This window comes from Anthonomus grandis, chromosome 5 (assembly GCF_022605725.1).
Source record: "Anthonomus grandis grandis chromosome 5, icAntGran1.3, whole genome shotgun sequence".
Classification (NCBI taxonomy): Eukaryota; Metazoa; Arthropoda; class Insecta; order Coleoptera; family Curculionidae; genus Anthonomus; species Anthonomus grandis.
In genome coordinates this window covers 1,568,041-1,585,372 of record NC_065550.1, presented here as the reverse complement: position 1 = coordinate 1,585,372, position 17,332 = coordinate 1,568,041, and the positions used below count along the sequence as shown (strand labels likewise).

Genomic DNA, 17,332 nt, shown 5'->3' with positions numbered 1-17,332 from the left:
AAAATGAGACGCTTAAACAAGATGAACTACTTAAAAACTAAACACTATAGATAAAAATAATAGACCAAACGTAAGTAGAACCCTAAACAAACCCTACGAATCAACTTTAACTACAGAATACTAATAAAATTGAATGAACCTGCCCAATCCTTCTGCAGCTTTGGTGACTTGACCTTCGTCCTCCGTGGATTGTATAACCAGACTTTATTCCCAGGATTAAAACCGGTAGAGAAGAGAGAGATAGAGAAGTTTATCCCGTGCTTGTTCGTGAACAATTTGTAAATGCTCTTGTAAATAATTGACGTATTCCTCAAGGGTTTCAGACTTATGGGGTCTTCCAGTAATAATGTACAAAGGTAAACGAAGTTCATCACTGTAGAAAACTTTTGCCGGGCTTTTTCCAGTTGACTTGTGGATAGAAGAACGATATGCCAATAGAAATGGTTGTATACAGGTATCCCAGTCGGTTTGCTTAGAGTTTACCGCCATCCTCAAATAGCTTTTAAATATGCGGTTAAATCTTTCAATCATTCCATCAGACTGAGGGTGTAGTGGGGTTGTACGGGTCTTATTGATTCCCAGCAACTGGCATACTTGTTGGAATATTTGTGACTCAAAGTGCCTTCCTTGGTCTGAATGTATCTCTCTGGGTACACCAAATCGACAAATCTAGTTCTGGAACAGCACTTCAGCTATTGTCGATGCTTCTTGGTTTGGAATCGGATAAACCTCGGGCCACTTACTTAAGTAATCCATAGCAACAGAAGCATATCGGTTTCCGGAGCTACTAGTAGGAAAGGGCCCTGTTACGTCTATGGCAATTCGTTCAAACGGTGCACCAACAAGAAACTGCATCATCTTTATTCTTGTCCGGGTTTTTGGGCCCTTGCTTGACGAACACTGCTCACACTGTCGGCACCAGCGTTCAACATCTTGATGACTGTTCAGCCAGTAAAACCTTCTTTACCTTTTGCCAAGGTCTTACTAACTCCAAAATGCCTCCGCCGACACCGCCATGAACAGCTTCAAGAACTTCCGGAATCCGTTTTCGAGGAAAGACTGTCAGATATGTCTTTCTTTTCTATTTACGCTCTTCCAGACTCTTTTTAACAATCCATCTTTTATAACCAATGAATTCCATTGAGACCAATAAGCTTTTAGTTCTGAAGATTTGTCAGAAATATCTTTCCATTCTGGTTTTGAAATTTCTCTAGATTTCAGTTCGTAAATAAGATCAAATACTGGGTCATCACACTGATCTTGGATTAAACTAGCTACATCCCACTCTTTAGAACTGTGAAGGGCAATACGATTACAAGTAAATATCTCTGGATGCTGTTTTGATTCCTTTTTAAAACAATGTTGACATGTTTCAATACAGGGTCTTCTCGATAAAGCATCGGCATTATGTTGATATTCGCCTTTCCTATGTTCTATGGTAAAGTCATACTCTTGTAATCGTTGAAGCCACCTTGCTATTTGTCCTTCGGGATTTTTAAACTGAAACAGCCATTTCAACGAAGTATGGTCAGTTCTAAGGATAAATCGTTGACCATACAAATATTTATGGAAATGTTCAATAGCTTTTACTGCTGCCAATAGCTCTCGTCTGGTGACACAATAGTTTCTTTCTGGTTTTGAGAACGTTTTACTGAAATAAGCTATCACTTGCTCGCCATTTTCATATTTTTGTAATAAAACGGCCCCAATTCCAACATTACTTGCATCGGTATCCAAAATAAAAGTTTGTTCAGGAATGGGATATGTTAAAATTGGAGATGTGCATAGTGCTCTTTCTAACCGTTGAAATGCTTCTTCACAGTCTGTTGACCAACTTAATACCATTTTGTCCTCCGTGAGCTTATGTAGAGGCTTTGCAAGATTAGCGAAATTTCTTACAAATCTTCTGTAATAGGTACAAAGGCCCAGAAAGCTTCTTAACTTGTGTTTGTCAGTGGGTCTTGGCCATTTTTCGATTGTCTCTACTTTATCTGGATCAGTCTTGACACCTTTTTCTGATATTACATGGCCAAGGTATCGAACTTCTTTTTGAAATAAGCAACATTTTTTAGGACTTAGCTTCAGGTTAACCTCTCGCAGTTTAACAAATACATTTTGAATATTCTTCAAATGATGTTCAAATGTTTTACCCAGTATGGTAACGTCATCCAGATAAACTAAACATGATTCCCAGGTCATTCCACGTAAAACTGTTTCCATAAGTCTCTCAAAGGTAGCTGGAGCATTGCAGAGTCCAAAGGGCATTACTATAAACTGCCAAAGTCCTGTTCCAGTCGAGAATGCGGTCTTTTTTTTATCTCCTGGGTGCATCTTTACCTGCCAGTATCCACTCTTTAGATTGAGTGTTGAGAACCATTGTGAACCTGATAGCGTGTCCAGGGTGTCATCAACTCTTGGTAGGCGATAACTGTCTTTCGTGGTAATGTCATTCAGTCGCCAATAGTCTACAAAGAATTTAGTGAATCCATTCTTTTTCTTCACTATCACTTTTTGTGTCCTCATTTCTTGAAGCATTGAGGAAACTTCTTTTTGTTTAGCTATCGGAATTCTTCGAGGTGCTTGTCTAATCGGAGCATTGTCTCCAGTGTTAATTCGATGCTGCATCAAATCAGTTCTTCCCAGGTCATTATCATGCAAGGAAAGCACATCTTGATTTTCTTCAAGAAGATGTCGACATTTACTACACTGGTCTATGGTTAAATTGGCAGAATATTCTTCAAATAGGTTTTGAAAACATACAGGAAAACGTCTGTTTGAATAGCGACTTCTATCAGCATTTTTCATGACTGCTACTACTTCAGAGCATACGCCAATGTTCTCTCCTTGTTTCAGGTGTTGATCATATCCTTTTAAATGTATCATTCGAACCAAAACAGTAGATTTCTTTTGCGTAGATAACGTTTTGGCTGGAAAAATTCATCACTTCCGAAGTTCTGATTTGTCTTATTCGTGTCTGCCTTCTAGTTGCTTGAAAAGCTGCCTCATACTCTAGTCCATGGGCCAAAGCTTCTGATATACTTTAATGATGAGCCATGCTTAGAGCGTGGTTAGTATCTGGATCTCGAACTCCATCAATAAAACAATTTATAGAAATTTGTTCTCGAAATTCTGTTGGGGCTGAAGGGTAAGCAAGATTTACTAATCGAGCAACATCGGCCTCAAACTGTTGGAGTCCTTCCTCGGGTTGCTGTCTTCTAGATTTCAATTGAGCCTGGTACACTTGTTGTAGATAAGCTTCACCGTATCTTATCTCTAAGGTACGCACCAGTACATCGAAATTGAGCTGATCCTCAGATGGCACCATTCTTAATATTTCTGTAGCTTCTCCTCTAAGGCTTAGATTAAGATTGATTGCCTTTTCTTCGTTATTCCAGCGATTTCCCCTAGCAGCGGCCTAAAATTGATTCAAATAGGTACTCCATGCTTTTTTGCCGTCGAATTTTGATGGCTTTACTTTCATCATTGCTTGCATTCTAGGATCGGGATGAAGAGGAGTCCGTTTTACTTTCATTTCTAGTTCTTGGATCTTTTTTTGTACTTGCTCCAATTCTTCTTCTACCGTTGCTTCAAAGTTAGTCATTAATTGTTTCTGATTCTTCTCCAGATCTTCTTTAAGTTGTAAAACTCGTTCCTCTTGTTTTCTGTCTCGTTGACCTCCTGCTATTAATAATATAAATAAAATAAATAAAATAATATAAATAAAATAAAAAAATAATATTAATAAATTAAGTAAGTCATCTTTCATGGTCCTTATCAGGTCTTCATTTTCCTTCTTCAGGTTAGATTTAATTGTCTTTAGTAAATCTTCCTGTTTCTTGTCTCGCTCTTCTTGTTCTTCTTTCTGTTTACGGTCTCGTTCTTCTTGTTCTACTTTTTGCTTGTCAAACTTCCTTAATAGCAGCTCCATCAATTTCTCGGTCTCCATCTTGGCCTGACTTCTTGTTAAAGGCATCCACTAAAATGAGCTTCCAAATATCTTTTACTTCTGACTCCAATTGTGACAAAATTCGGAAACACACTTTTATTGTCAACGTCAAAAACACTAACCTAACTCGCCTTGACTGTCCTTTAATTGTTTCCAAGGTAAAAACTGACTAAACAATTAAAACTAAATGAATTGTCACGAAGCGCGTCCTATTTAAAACCCGATGGAACAATTTCGAAATGTTTAGAATTATCTTCATTCTTTTTGCCCAAAGAGACCAATAATTTTAGGAGAATACTGACAGTCAAAGCAAGCAAGTATACAAATTCTAGAAAATTAGAACTACAGGGATTTACAATAATATAACCTAAATAACCTAAATTGGGGCCAAAATAGGAAAAAATTGTACAAAAACTAGGAGAATAATTAACGTATTTACATTTTCATAATAATATTATAGAGCTTAGGCCCTACATAGTATATGTGTTTCTGACATACGGTATGTTTAGGGTTTTGTAAGATTACAAGATTTTATGTAGCCATTCTGTTATTTAGCCCATGATTAATTTGTTTTTTATAAAATGATGATTTAAGCATTAACCAACATTATAGTTGCCTTAATATGAAGTTGTTCAAGTGAAAGCACGTCGCTCCTTAAAGACAAGTTCTGTATGTGTAACGGTAAACACCGTTTGGTTTTTTGCACTATTTCTCGTATTAACATTTAATTTGGTTATCATGAAATTTACTAATTTTTTATTATTTATTTATTTCTAAGAATTGAGCACAAAAACATTTTGCTCCGCAGTGCAGCGGTAAAAAAAAACTTAAAACGACGACTACTATTGCCCGACTGACAAAAAAAAACTAAAAATAGATTCTATCGTATCAAGCCAGCGGCGACACATGTCTTGCTTCTATTTTTATACTTCTATTTTTATTTTTATATTTATATCTTCTGTTTTTAAGAATCATAATTTTAATTATCCATTGTTTATATGGATCCTACTGAGTGCGCCAATTATTATCTTTAAAACTCTATTTTACTTTTTTAAAAACGTTTGGAAAGTAAATAAAACAAAAACAAGTGGACATGATTCTGACTCATGAATGATTTCTCTAGATTCTGGTTTGTTGCGAAATAAGTTACGAGGATGGTTTTGTATTTCAACATATATTCATACTATTACATTTTTAGATTCTACGTGCAACAACTTTAAGCAAGCACATTTTATGAAGTTTAGTATTTACAAAAAAAAACATTCGTGTAGTGAAATTAAATATTTTTATTATAAACCTTTATCAAAAGGCGTACATTAGTTAAACAAGTCGGGGTGTAAAAATATCCAGTTCATAATATAGACGTAACTTTAATAAACAACAGCTTAATGCCATTATTTTTTTTTAGGTTTTTTGGTATTGTTTTCACTAAAAACGATAGGACTAGTTGGTCTTCTACTTCTTCTGAATGTAGGAACAGTCGCAGCCAAACTGGGTGCCTTTTTAGCATCGAAGAAGTCCCATGAACCTCAAAATTTACATTTGCACGTTCAGCCATGGAAGAGTAAGTGGATATAAAGCTACTAAACTTAAGTAGTAGTAGTAGTAGTAGTAGTAAGGGTGGGAGAGCTAGTGCTCGGTAAGTAGGCCTAAACAGTCCCTTTTCGTCAACCTCAGAAACACCTAACCCTACGCATCCACTCCCAATGCGCAGTCTTCACTGAGTCGGCTTGCACGTTGTCCCAGTCCAGATCTCTGAGATCTTCCTGTTGGAGTGTCGCTGCTCCAAAAGTCTTCCTTCTCAGGCCACTCCATTTATCATAGATACCTAGTAAGTGGTAAGAAGTTTCCTTCCCTGTACCGCAATTCGGACAGAGTGGGCTTTCTCTTATACCAAGAAGGTGTAGATGCCTGTTTAGACTGTTGTGCTCAGTCAGGATTCCCACCAAGTCTTTGATAGTTTGTCGGGTCTTTGTTAGCAGTCATCTTGCTTTAGAGCCGTCATAGTCTGGCATTATTTCCTTGGCCTGTTTACATTCTTCTGTCCTTCTCCAATTCTTCCTTGTTTTTTCCCTAGGCCCAATTATTAAGTGCCTGGGAGATTTGTTTTTTTTTTTGTAAAGACCAAGACAAGGTTCGGGGCCTATGAAGGGGTTAACGGAACCTTGTCTTGACAGTTCGTCGGCCCGCTAATTGCCCTCGACACCCTGGTATCCTGGGACTTACCTCAGTCTCTCTTTTCTGTGTGCTGCAAGCCTTTCCAATGCGTCTCTGCATTCCTGGACTAGCGCTGAGTTGGCCCTGGGTTTCTGAATTGCCTTGAGGGCAGCTTGACTATCGGAGTAGATGCAAATCCTCTTGTTACCTTCCAATGCCTCTCGTTTGTTTGCTACTTTGAGTATAGCAAACACCTCCGCTTGGAAAACTGTGGTGTGTTTTTGAAGGATTCCCCTGTGTTCGTTTCCATCCTGTCCACTCCGGCTCCGGCCGAATTGGTGCTTTTTTATCCATGATCCATCTGTGTACCAGGCCTGGGAATTATTTGGCTCTTTAATTTCTTTTTTGACCATTCTTCCCTGTCGGAATTTCGAAATTTCACTTTCTTTTGCTTTGTGATAAAGAATGTAATCCAGTTTCTGCTAATTATAATAACATATTACATCACTTTATTTTCTTGTGTTAAAATTGAGTAATTACTGGCAACATGAAATAGTAAGCATATTTATTAACAAAATATCCTCTATGCCAATATTATTTGAACTTATATAACTAAATCCAATTTTTCTCTCTTGTGAGTGCAGGTTGCCCATGCTTCGGAATGTCTGTCTGAACATTTCACTGTAGGTTTATATTTCATGTCATGTATTATGGTTACCTTATCAGCCGACATGATATTGCCAGAGGAAACCAGATTATTTATGTAGTGTGAAATGTGTGTACGGCTTTTAAAGGTCTAATGATGCTCTAGCTAGAGCGAAACACGTGTAGCCTGTAATTATATAAGGTGTCCCGTAAGTAGTGGTCCAAATGAAAACTCCCAATAGATTGGACTATTTCCAATCAGAATAATCCAACATAGCTCTAATGAAAGTGTTACGGTTTTCGAGATATTTTGATTTTTGCGAAATTTTAAGAAATACCTACCTGTAATTAGTTTTTTTATAGTGTGTCACTAAATCAAAAAAAATCACAATTTCTTCGGTTGGATATTATTTGCCGATAGATGCGCTTTATGATGCGTATTAAAATTTTTCAGTTATGTAAATATTTTTCACAGGAAAAATTTTTGAAATTGCAATATCGGATTTTTTTTTTCTTTTCAATAAGTTTGAAGTCCTATGACGCAATAAAATAATAATAGACTCTTGGTGCCCATTAGCGTAAAAACTTATTTATCCCATGCCGTATTAAAGACAAAAACTTTTTGAATTTTTTGTTAACCTCAAAAAAAAATGGTTGTTTTAATGCCGAAAGAACTATTTTGTGAAAAAAATACATTTTTTTCGATGTAAATTAATTCGGTTTATTTGTGTTTTGCAATTTTACAAAAGGTGTTGAAAATGAGCTGCTATACACGCCCTAAACCTTCTTATAAAAGATCGCTTAATCCGTTGAGCGTGACCAGCTCTATTTATCTCTTGAGCAGCAGTTTGGATGCGCTCGCGCAGATTTTCAATGTTTTGTATGGGTCTCCAGTATACAATTTCTTTGAGGCATCCCTAGTAAAAAAAATCAAGGGGATTTAGGTCAGGTGACCGTGGGGGCCATAGTATAGGTCCTAGACGTCCGATCCATCGGTTAGGGTAGGATTGATTTAAAAAATTTCTAACTTGCACACCGTAGTGCGCAGGACATCCGTCGTGTTGCAGCCACATATTTCTGCGAATGTCTAAAGGAACATTTTCCAAAAGGATGGAGAGAATATTTTGCAAAAAATGGAGATAATATTCAGCATTAAGATTTTGCGGCAACTCAAACGCTCCTATAATTTCACCATTAATAATCCCTGTCCACAAATTGATTTTAAATTGGTATTGCGATTTATCTTCTCTTTTAATATGTGGAATTTCCAATTGCCAGCTATGTAAATTATGGAGATTCAAAAATCCATCTTTACGGCAGGTTGATTCGTCGCCCCACAAGACATTTTTAAACCAATTTCCATCTCGCATCCTTCTCAACATCGTACGACAAAAATCTATTCTTGTTTCGAGAGTCTGAACGCGCTGCACATGATACGGATGGAACCCATAAGTTCGTTTTAAAGTTTTTTGAACTCTGCTTTTGGATATACCTGTACGTCATTCTATGGCACGTATTGAGGTACTGGGATCCGCATCTCTCTCCTCCAAAACTTCCTCTTCTCCTTCTAAATGCGGCCTACCTTCACGAGCGCCACCTACGCCTTTTCCAGAAAATCTTCCTTCGAGCAATGCAGCATGCACCCTAATAAAAACTCGGTGGTCTGGATAATGAGCGTTAGGAAACCTTTCTCTGTATAATTCAGAAGCTGCCCTGGCGTTTCCTTCACACAAGCCGTAAATGAAGTGCATATTTGCATACTCAAGTAATGTATATTGCGCCATACTAACAACTAGAGGTATTAAAAAACTTTAAGCTTAATTTAGTTCCAAGTTGTCAACGGTGACAATTTTAATATCGGTGTCATAGGTTATAGATACGAAATATAAGTAGGTTATTAGATGGGCAACTGCCTATGTACGGGCTTGGCTGTTGTACTCGTGCCGCCCTCCAGCGTCCGGAAAATCCACATATTAATAGAGAAGATAAATCGCAATACCAATTTAAAATCAATTTGTGGACAGGGATTATTAATGGTGAAATTATAGGAGCGTTTGAGTTGCCGCAAAATCTTAATGCTGAATATTATCTCCATTTTTTGCAAAATATTCTCTCCATCCTTTTGGAAAATGTTCCTTTAGACATTCGCAGAAATATGTGGCTGCAACACGACGGATGTCCTGCGCACTACGGTGTGCAAGTTAGAAATTTTTTAAATCAATCCTACCCTAACCGATGGATCGGACGTCTAGGACCTATACTGTGGCCCCCACGGTCACCGAATCCTCTTGATTTTTTTTACTGGAGATGCCTCAAAGAAATTGTATACAGGAGACCCATGCAAAACATTGAAAATCTGCGCGAGCGCATCCAAACTGCTGCTCAAGAGATAAATAGAGCTGGTCACGCTCAACGGATTAAGCGATCCTTTATAAGAAGGTGTAGAGCGTATATAGCAGCAGGTGGTGGCCATTTTGAAAGACTTTTGTAAAATTGCAAAACACAAATAAACCGAATTAATTTGCATCGAAAAAAAAAAACGATTTTTTTTCACAAAATAGTTCTTTCGGCAATAAAACAACCATTTTTTTTTTGAGGTTAACAAAAAATTCAAAAAGTTTTTGTCTTTAATACGGCATGGAATAAATAAATTTTTACGCTAATGGGCAACAAGATTCTATTAAAATTTTATTGCCTCATAAGACTTCAAATTTTTTGAAAAGAAAAAAAAATTCGATAATTCAATTTCAAAAATTTTTCCTGTAAAAAATATTTGCATAACTGAAAAATTTCAGTACGAGCTATGTTGGATTATTCTGATTGGAAATAGTCCAATCTATTATGAGTTTTCATTTGGACCGCTATTTACGGGACACCCTGTATGTTGTGAGACCGTGACTTTGTGTTTTCTCTGTTTTTGTCAATTTTGTATGTTGGTCTCTTAGAGAATAATGGACAAGATTTTTGTCTTTAAATATGCTTATTAGATTTTAAGCAAAGCACTTAGTATAAAATGTTATACGAAAACGAGGCATGGAATGTCTTACGTCTAAAGTTTACAGAATGCATGAAACGGCGTGTTTTAAAAATATAACCAAAATCCCCAAGTTGCGATCACGGTTAGTTTAAAGTTTATATTGTCCACTAAGTGGTATTGCCTATTTTTCATACAAAACCATTTCAAATCAATATATTTTTTTTAATACAAACTTTAAAATGGTCTAGGAAGCAACGGTATTAAAAGCAAATAAAAATTTGGATTTGTTTTTAAAAAATATTGAAATTAAACACACTGAACATTACTTTATCAGAAACACAAAAATTCTTGCATACAGTTCTGCAATCCTTCTCTTGTCTTGTATACTATTCCTTGAACTAAACAAACGCATTATTAATATATCCCAAACGTGTTAAAATTTAATTTAGGAGATTGCGCAGGTCATAGCAATACCTAAATAATGTGCTGCTCCGAGAAGTTTCTAACAGTTCTTTCGAGAAGTTTCTAAAAGTTTCGGGATCATATGGATGCCGTAAAAGGATTTTGCAATCGTATCTGCTCTAAATTTAAAGTTGTTTAAAAAAATGCCAAAATAAGGTGTGATCAATTTCATACCAAAAGGGGGGTGACTTTAATCAGTGCCATATAATTGTATTCTTCTTGCAATGCCTTAAAATGCATTATGAACAATTTAATCCCCGCTTAAGTTCATCAATCCGTTTAAAAATTACAGATAATTCTAGGCTTTGGGGTGAAATTGATTACTTAGGGGGAAATTGATCAGTCATAAAATTCCACTAATTAGTTATTTTTTTAGGTAAAATAAAAAAGAAACATTGCAGTTTTTTAATACTTTATTAAAAATACTTGTTTAAAAATACAAAAACTTATAAAAGACATTCAAAAAGTAAAGAAACAAATCTTCAATTAATAGATAGAAGCAGTAATGAGTATAGTAAGGATTTACATCTCCTTAATATCTACTGCTTTTTTGAATTGATAAATGATTTGATCTTTGACGCATTCAGCGGCAGGTTCTGGCAAAATAGCAATTATATCTGCCAACTCTATAGAAAACTCATTGCCTTCTTGTGGTTTAAAAACAGTTTTTCTTCTATCGACAGATTTTAGTCCCAGAACTTCGAATTCGTTTTCATTGAAATTTTGAACTGTAGCTATTTAACGATAGCTAACACTTTCTCGCATGCCCCCAACACTTTAACCAATAAAAATGTCCCAATTTTGATCTCACTTTGACTCACTCCCAAATATTCAATTTCTTCGTTTTCTTGCAACTGGATAAATAGATCGTCGGCGGACATGTCATCGTCGGAATTATCATTTGTTATAGGCTCTTCAACGTCGCTATCTGAACTGTTGGAATCATTTTGGGCTGTCACACTTTTCCCTGGCTGAACGTCAAGTTTTGTTCTCTTCTTATTTCGTCTTGTTGGAGCATTTGAAAATCTCTGTTGTTGTAAGTAATTTACCAACACGTTCTGCGCTTGGTCTTGATTAAAATCTTCTCTAGGCAACTTGTCTAATACTCGGTTTCGATTTAAAGGGGCTATACCACTTGCTTCAAAAGATTAAATAAGATGTCGTTTAACCGCATGAGGTATTTTATCTTTGGATAGTTTACTATCCATTGTCACCAAGGTTTTTTGCAACAAATGTGGGAAATCCTTTTTGTCAGTTGATGATTGTGTCGGATACGTATTTTTCCATTCTAGCAAGACTTCTCTCCAGGCCATTTTAAATGGCCTGAAAAACCCTACGTCCAACGGCTGACATAAATGTGTCGCGTTCTTTGGCAGGCATATAAATCCAATGTTATGTTCTTCACACAGTCTAATAACTTCTTTTGTGAAATGTGAGGCTAAGTTATCGCCTATTAGAATTTTTTGCCCTTGCTGTCTTTTAGCATGTGGAAGAAATGCACATTTAAACCAGTCATTAAAAGTTTCGGCGTCCTTCCACCCATGTGACGTTCGGTTGTATCGTGATCCAGCTGCACAGCAGATTTAGTAATTGCAAACTTGTTCAGGGTATTTTACTCCGCGGGAATATATTAGTTTTTTGCGCCCAGGGTAGTCAAGCAAATTAGTTTTATCATAATTATATACGTTGCACGACGGAATATTATTTAAAGTTGTTTTAAGGTTTTCAAAATATTTAGTAAATGTTTGCCTGGAAACATCAGCACCAGCCCTTTTAACATTAGCTGCAAGCGTATGAGTTATTACATTGTTATGTCTTTTTGACAGCGAAAATACACAATCGGTACCGGGTAAATTGTCTTTAAATTTTGCCACTGAACGACCTTGGGTATCTAGCAGGTTTTTTGCCATATGCCTTAAATCTGTTAAATTAAGAGGAAACCCCCATTCGCCACAAATAGCACATTTAAGAATTGATTACTTTTCATTGGAGCTAAAAACGGTTTGCCCGCCGTTACTTTTAACATGACGCCCATGGTATCTATTATTTAAGGTCCCGTAAGGAATCTTGAACCATTTTGCAGCTTTGCGTAAACTCCACCCTTCATTTATGACCTTTTCTAACGCTTTTTCTATGGACTCTTGACCGTAGTCTTTGTACCTTCGTGCCCTAACTTTTCTCTTATAAACTCTCGGCATTATGTCAATATTCTAAAACCAAAAATATTATTATTACTAGTAGTACTATACCCTTAAAATTATGTAAGCTTTACAATCTGCTGATCAATTTCACCCCATTCAGTTGATCAATTTGACCCCATCCAATAAATCTTAAAATTTGACAAAATCCGGCAACGCCGCAAACTTCATTTTGAGGTTATAAAAATACAAGATATTCAGGATACTAAATATATCACGCATATATCCACAATTTGCATGTATTTTTAAATAGCAGTCAAATTTTGGAAGGTTATATTTTTGTCTAAATATTACTTACATGTTTGAGAGCCGCAAACTCCAAAAAAAAACGTTTAACTGACAAAAAACATGCACATGGATCACTAGCTACACCATTACTGAATACGATTTATTACCGAACGGAAAAAATCGGCACTTAATATGCGCGGGAAATTTAAATGTAAAATATTTTGATATGGTGATCAAAGTCGCCCCGCGAAATCAAATTCACCCCATTTCACGGTAATAAAATAAATAACACCTTGTTAAAATCACTTTTTCTCCTCTACAAGATGGCGTTTTCAGAATTCACGTACGACGTTTCGTTTTTGATAATACGTTTTGATGATACCATCGTCAACTTTTTTTTTTCAAATACGGCCCTAGATTTCTATTACCCTATTTTGTTGACCTACATTTTTATAAAATTTTTGACGTATCAAACTTTTTTATTTTCAACCGATTTAATACCAAAAACTGAAATTTTCCATAATTAAAAAAAAAATCCTAATACGAACCTGCTTTTATTATTTTTTCTTTTAATTAAGTGTTAATTAAATATTTAGTATTGACTACTCATTATTAAAAGCTAATGCACCCCGTATATTTTTGCAACTGGCAATTTCATTAACAACTATCAATAAGGTAGCGAATGTAAGCAAATGTGAAAGAAATTCAACGCGTTGATATTCTTTGATCGCCAATATTAAAACAAAAATAAAAAGACGGCGTTAAAATAAACAAAAGATGACCTTCGCTTGCCATTAAAATATGACATGCGTTCTCCACCTCGGTTTTCAACACAAAATACAATCTTAACATTTTACCAAAATCGTTCGGACCACGTAAAAGTCATAAAACCGTCTTACGACTGTCTAATTCCTATTAGACCATAGTAATAATACCAAACTTTTGTGGATTTAGGGCCTGAAATAAATTTATAAAGGGCATAACATCGCGTTTTTTTAAATTTTAGGCTTGGTTTCGCAAAAAAAATGGCGATGTCAAGAACAAGATCAAGACAAATGCTTCAATATTTATAAATATTATATTCTTAAATTTTGAAATCAGAACGAGAAATTTGGATTGAAAGGTTTTAATAGGTGGAGAGTACTCTTAATATCTTAAAGCCACGTTTTACAATAAAGTAATTAGTAAGACATTGTCTTACTAATTACTTTACACAGGTTGCGGTAAATCCTCGCGGTTCCTCGTGACAATTTTCTTTGGAACTGAATATCCCTAGGATGCAGATTTAAAAAAAAAAGGTATCGACCGTATAGAATCCACATAAGACCTTTAGCCAGGAGACAGCGCAAGAAGGCTTGAATTTTGCAATTGGTTTAATGTAATCTTACATGATGAGAATTTTTTGAATAAAATAATATGGACGAATGAAGGCAATTTCTCCACGAGTGGTTTTTTGTACCACTCGTGATTTTGTACACAAATAATAAGCATTATTAAGCAGTCGAAAATCCGCATCAGAATCAGCAAATTCGAAGACAGGGAGTAAACGACTCCCATCATTCCATATAGCCTAATCTCATGTTTGGATTGAAAATAGATTTTACGCCTTCAGATAATTCACTGCCATTTAGTTTTCAAAGACGCCAATTCCCCATTCGTCTTACTTTTTGCATGACTATAAATAAGGCTCAAGAACAAACCCTAGAAAGGGTTGGTATTTATTTACCGAAACCGGTGTTTAGCCATGGCCAGCTATACGTAGCTATGTCTCGCGCCCGATCGTTTGACAATTTAAAAGTACAAATAGTACCCAAGGGCAACATTACTTCAAATGTTGTCTACAAAGAAGTTCTTTGAATTGGAAGACGGGTAATTTTATAGATTACTTTTTTTAACATGCTTTGGCCTGTGTTCTTGCGTCGAATTTCGACGGGTTCAAACTAGTAAAAGTTTAAAGCAGGAAAAAGCTAAAAATGTTGTACATAACTTCCTGGAAATAGTAATCAAAAAGGGTTTATGTCTCTGTAGAAAATATTTGTATGTAGGGCATTCTAAGGAAGAAACCAGCATTTTGATTTAAGTTAAGTTTAGAGTTTGGTCTACTATTTATACTATGGAAATAAAATGTTAGAACCAGTTTTCTATAATGGAAATTTGAATTCTGAACGATACCTAAATTTGCTATAAAACAACATATTTGATGCTCTAGATGACGAGCCGTTGAATATTATTCAGCAATTATGGTGGCAACAGGATGGGGCACCACCACATAATGGTATTGCTGTGTCTCAGTTTCTTAATCAAACTTTTCTCAATAAGTGGATTGAAAACCAAGGAGCAGTTCGCTGGCCAGCCAGAAACCCCGATTTATCACCTCTTGATTAGTTTTTATGGGGATATTTAAAGAAGGTGTATTTAAAGAAATTCCTTAAAATATAAATGTTTTACGCCATAATTTAACGGGCAAGAGGAAGAATGTTCCAACGGGCAGCCATGAGTAATCTGCGCTGGCAAATTCAGAAATACATCGAAGTGGAAGGAGGATTATTTGAGCATTTCATGTAGTTTTTTTTTATTATAATCAAAATTTAATTAGTGTTAAAAGCTTAATTGTTATTTGGCTTTTTGAGTGGCAGGATTCAACAAAAAGTACATGATATTTAATAATATGTTTCTTTGCTTTTTCTACAGTAGTTTTTTTAAAAGATGTTAGATGTTTAAAGTATAGTTTTTTTAGTTATTTATATAAGCGGTAATTTTAACTGTTTTGTAACAAATGTGAATTTTTAATATTAAATTTGATGATAATATTGATGATTTGTCCTAGGTATTTTATAAAATTAAATCATGGGGTGGATTAGTTTTTATTAATAATAAGTCGATACTTATAATTAAAAGAAAAAAAATTAATGCAGGTCCGTATTAAGATTTTTTTTTAATTATCGAAATTCTCAGTTTTTTCTATTAAATCGATTGAAAATAAAAAAGTTTGATACGTCATAGGTTTTATAAAAATGTAGTTCAACATAATAAGGTAATAGAAATCTAGGGCAGTATTTGAAAAAAAAGGTTGATCGTGGTATCTCAAAAACGAAACGTCGTATTTTAATTCAGAAAACATCATCTTGTAGAAAAGAAAAAGTGGCCTTAACAAGGTGTCATTTATTTTATTATACGATTTTAAATAACTCTTCCGAGGATATCTTCGGAACTATTCGAAATTTTTAAAATTTTAAAACGGCATTTTGTTAATTACCAAATTTAGCAACTTTACCATAATTTAACCGACCTTGTATCTCTTACGGTGTCCGAGATCCCAATGACGAGGGTCGAATTTGGGCCACCCTATACATCTTAGAAAACTCCACATAAACATTTGTAGAAAAATGTGCCACAGCCTGTATATTTTTTATGTTAACAAAATTAATAATTTCTATTATTTTTTAGGTGATGATCACATTTACTCAAGCGGCCACTACGGGTGGGAAGACAAGAGCGACACCAGTATACAAACACACGAGCTCTACAATTTGTACGAAAAACTCAAATTCGAGCAAAGTTTAAAAAGATACTTGTCTGCCAATAACAGATACCGATAAGACTTCATTGTTACCGTAGCTTTAAGTTATTTATTAAATTATTTATTTTATTTCTTAGGTAGAAGTAATACGTTTGCTTGTATTAAATCTAAAAAAAATTCCAACGTTCCGTTAATACAAACCTTAAAACAAGAATAATGATTTTCTATTCATTTCCCAAGTAACAATTTACCTAAGTTGAGGTTACTCTTATTTTCACTAGTTGCAACGTTGTTTTCAGTGCAAAATTTAGTTTAAACTTTAATTTAAACAACTGTTGTAAAACTCTGCTATTTTTACAACGAATTTTTTTACTATAGATGGTAGCAGTAGTAATTTACACTTAACACAACGACGTGCAGACGTGTACAATTTTTCGAATCAAAAACCCAGTAAGAACAACGTTACCTCGTCGTTAGCGAATGGGTATTACATTGCCTGATCGCCTGTGTTAAGCATTTTGCGCTGTAGAGGAAGTTTTTTGACATGTTAAGAGTTCTAGGAAAAAGATGAAAAACAGAGGTAGAGAGAATAAGAGAAAGGAAAAAATATTCAATTCAACATAACCTACCTAACCTTAATTTTTATTTTTTAATTAATTTTTTGCTTGGAATTATTGGAATTTATTATTTTCGTTTTGCTTTAAAAAATTAAGAGATATAATGACTTTAGTAAATATTCTGCAACTTACTACAGACGCGAAAAAAAACTTGTAATGGAAGCAAAAATGCCTACAACTAGCTTACGATGATTATATATAATCAATGAAAGTAGCAAAAGAGAGCAGTGAAAAGGTTTGTGTTAAATTTTACACATTTAAAGTTTATCGTATATCCTACTTTTTAGCCTTTCTTTACACAAAACACTAACCAGATTGAAAACAATGGTAAATTTTATAAAGTTTTATTTTTTAGGACTCATGTAGCAGTAGCAGCAATGAGAACTCAGAGTGTAATGTTAACATTACATTCTGAGTTTATATATTTCGAAGAGCTTATGATTTTTTTTGTAAAAGTTAAAGTTTTTGTTTATTAAAGTTTGTAAGGAAATGTGCTGCATACGCATAACAAACTGCAAACAATAATTGAAATATAAAATTTTTAGGTTAGGTCCATCCGTTCTTCCTCTTGCTTCAGGCCAA

General features: G+C 34.9%; 1 protein-coding gene across 2 annotated transcripts in view; it reads left to right on the top strand.

Moving 5' to 3' along the window:
* The window catches only part of LOC126736545 (uncharacterized), a 78,520-nt gene extending 62,170 nt beyond the window's left edge, over window positions 1–16,350 (top strand). For both annotated transcript variants that reach the window (XM_050440949.1, XM_050440948.1), the window contains exons 5-6: window positions 5,355–5,510; window positions 16,061–16,350. In XM_050440949.1, the coding sequence (XP_050296906.1) occupies window positions 5,355–5,510; window positions 16,061–16,212 (308 nt within the window). In that variant the 3' untranslated portion in view covers window positions 16,213–16,350. The remainder of the gene's footprint in view (window positions 1–5,354; window positions 5,511–16,060) is intronic.
* The last annotated feature ends 982 nt before the right edge of the window (window positions 16,351–17,332 follow it).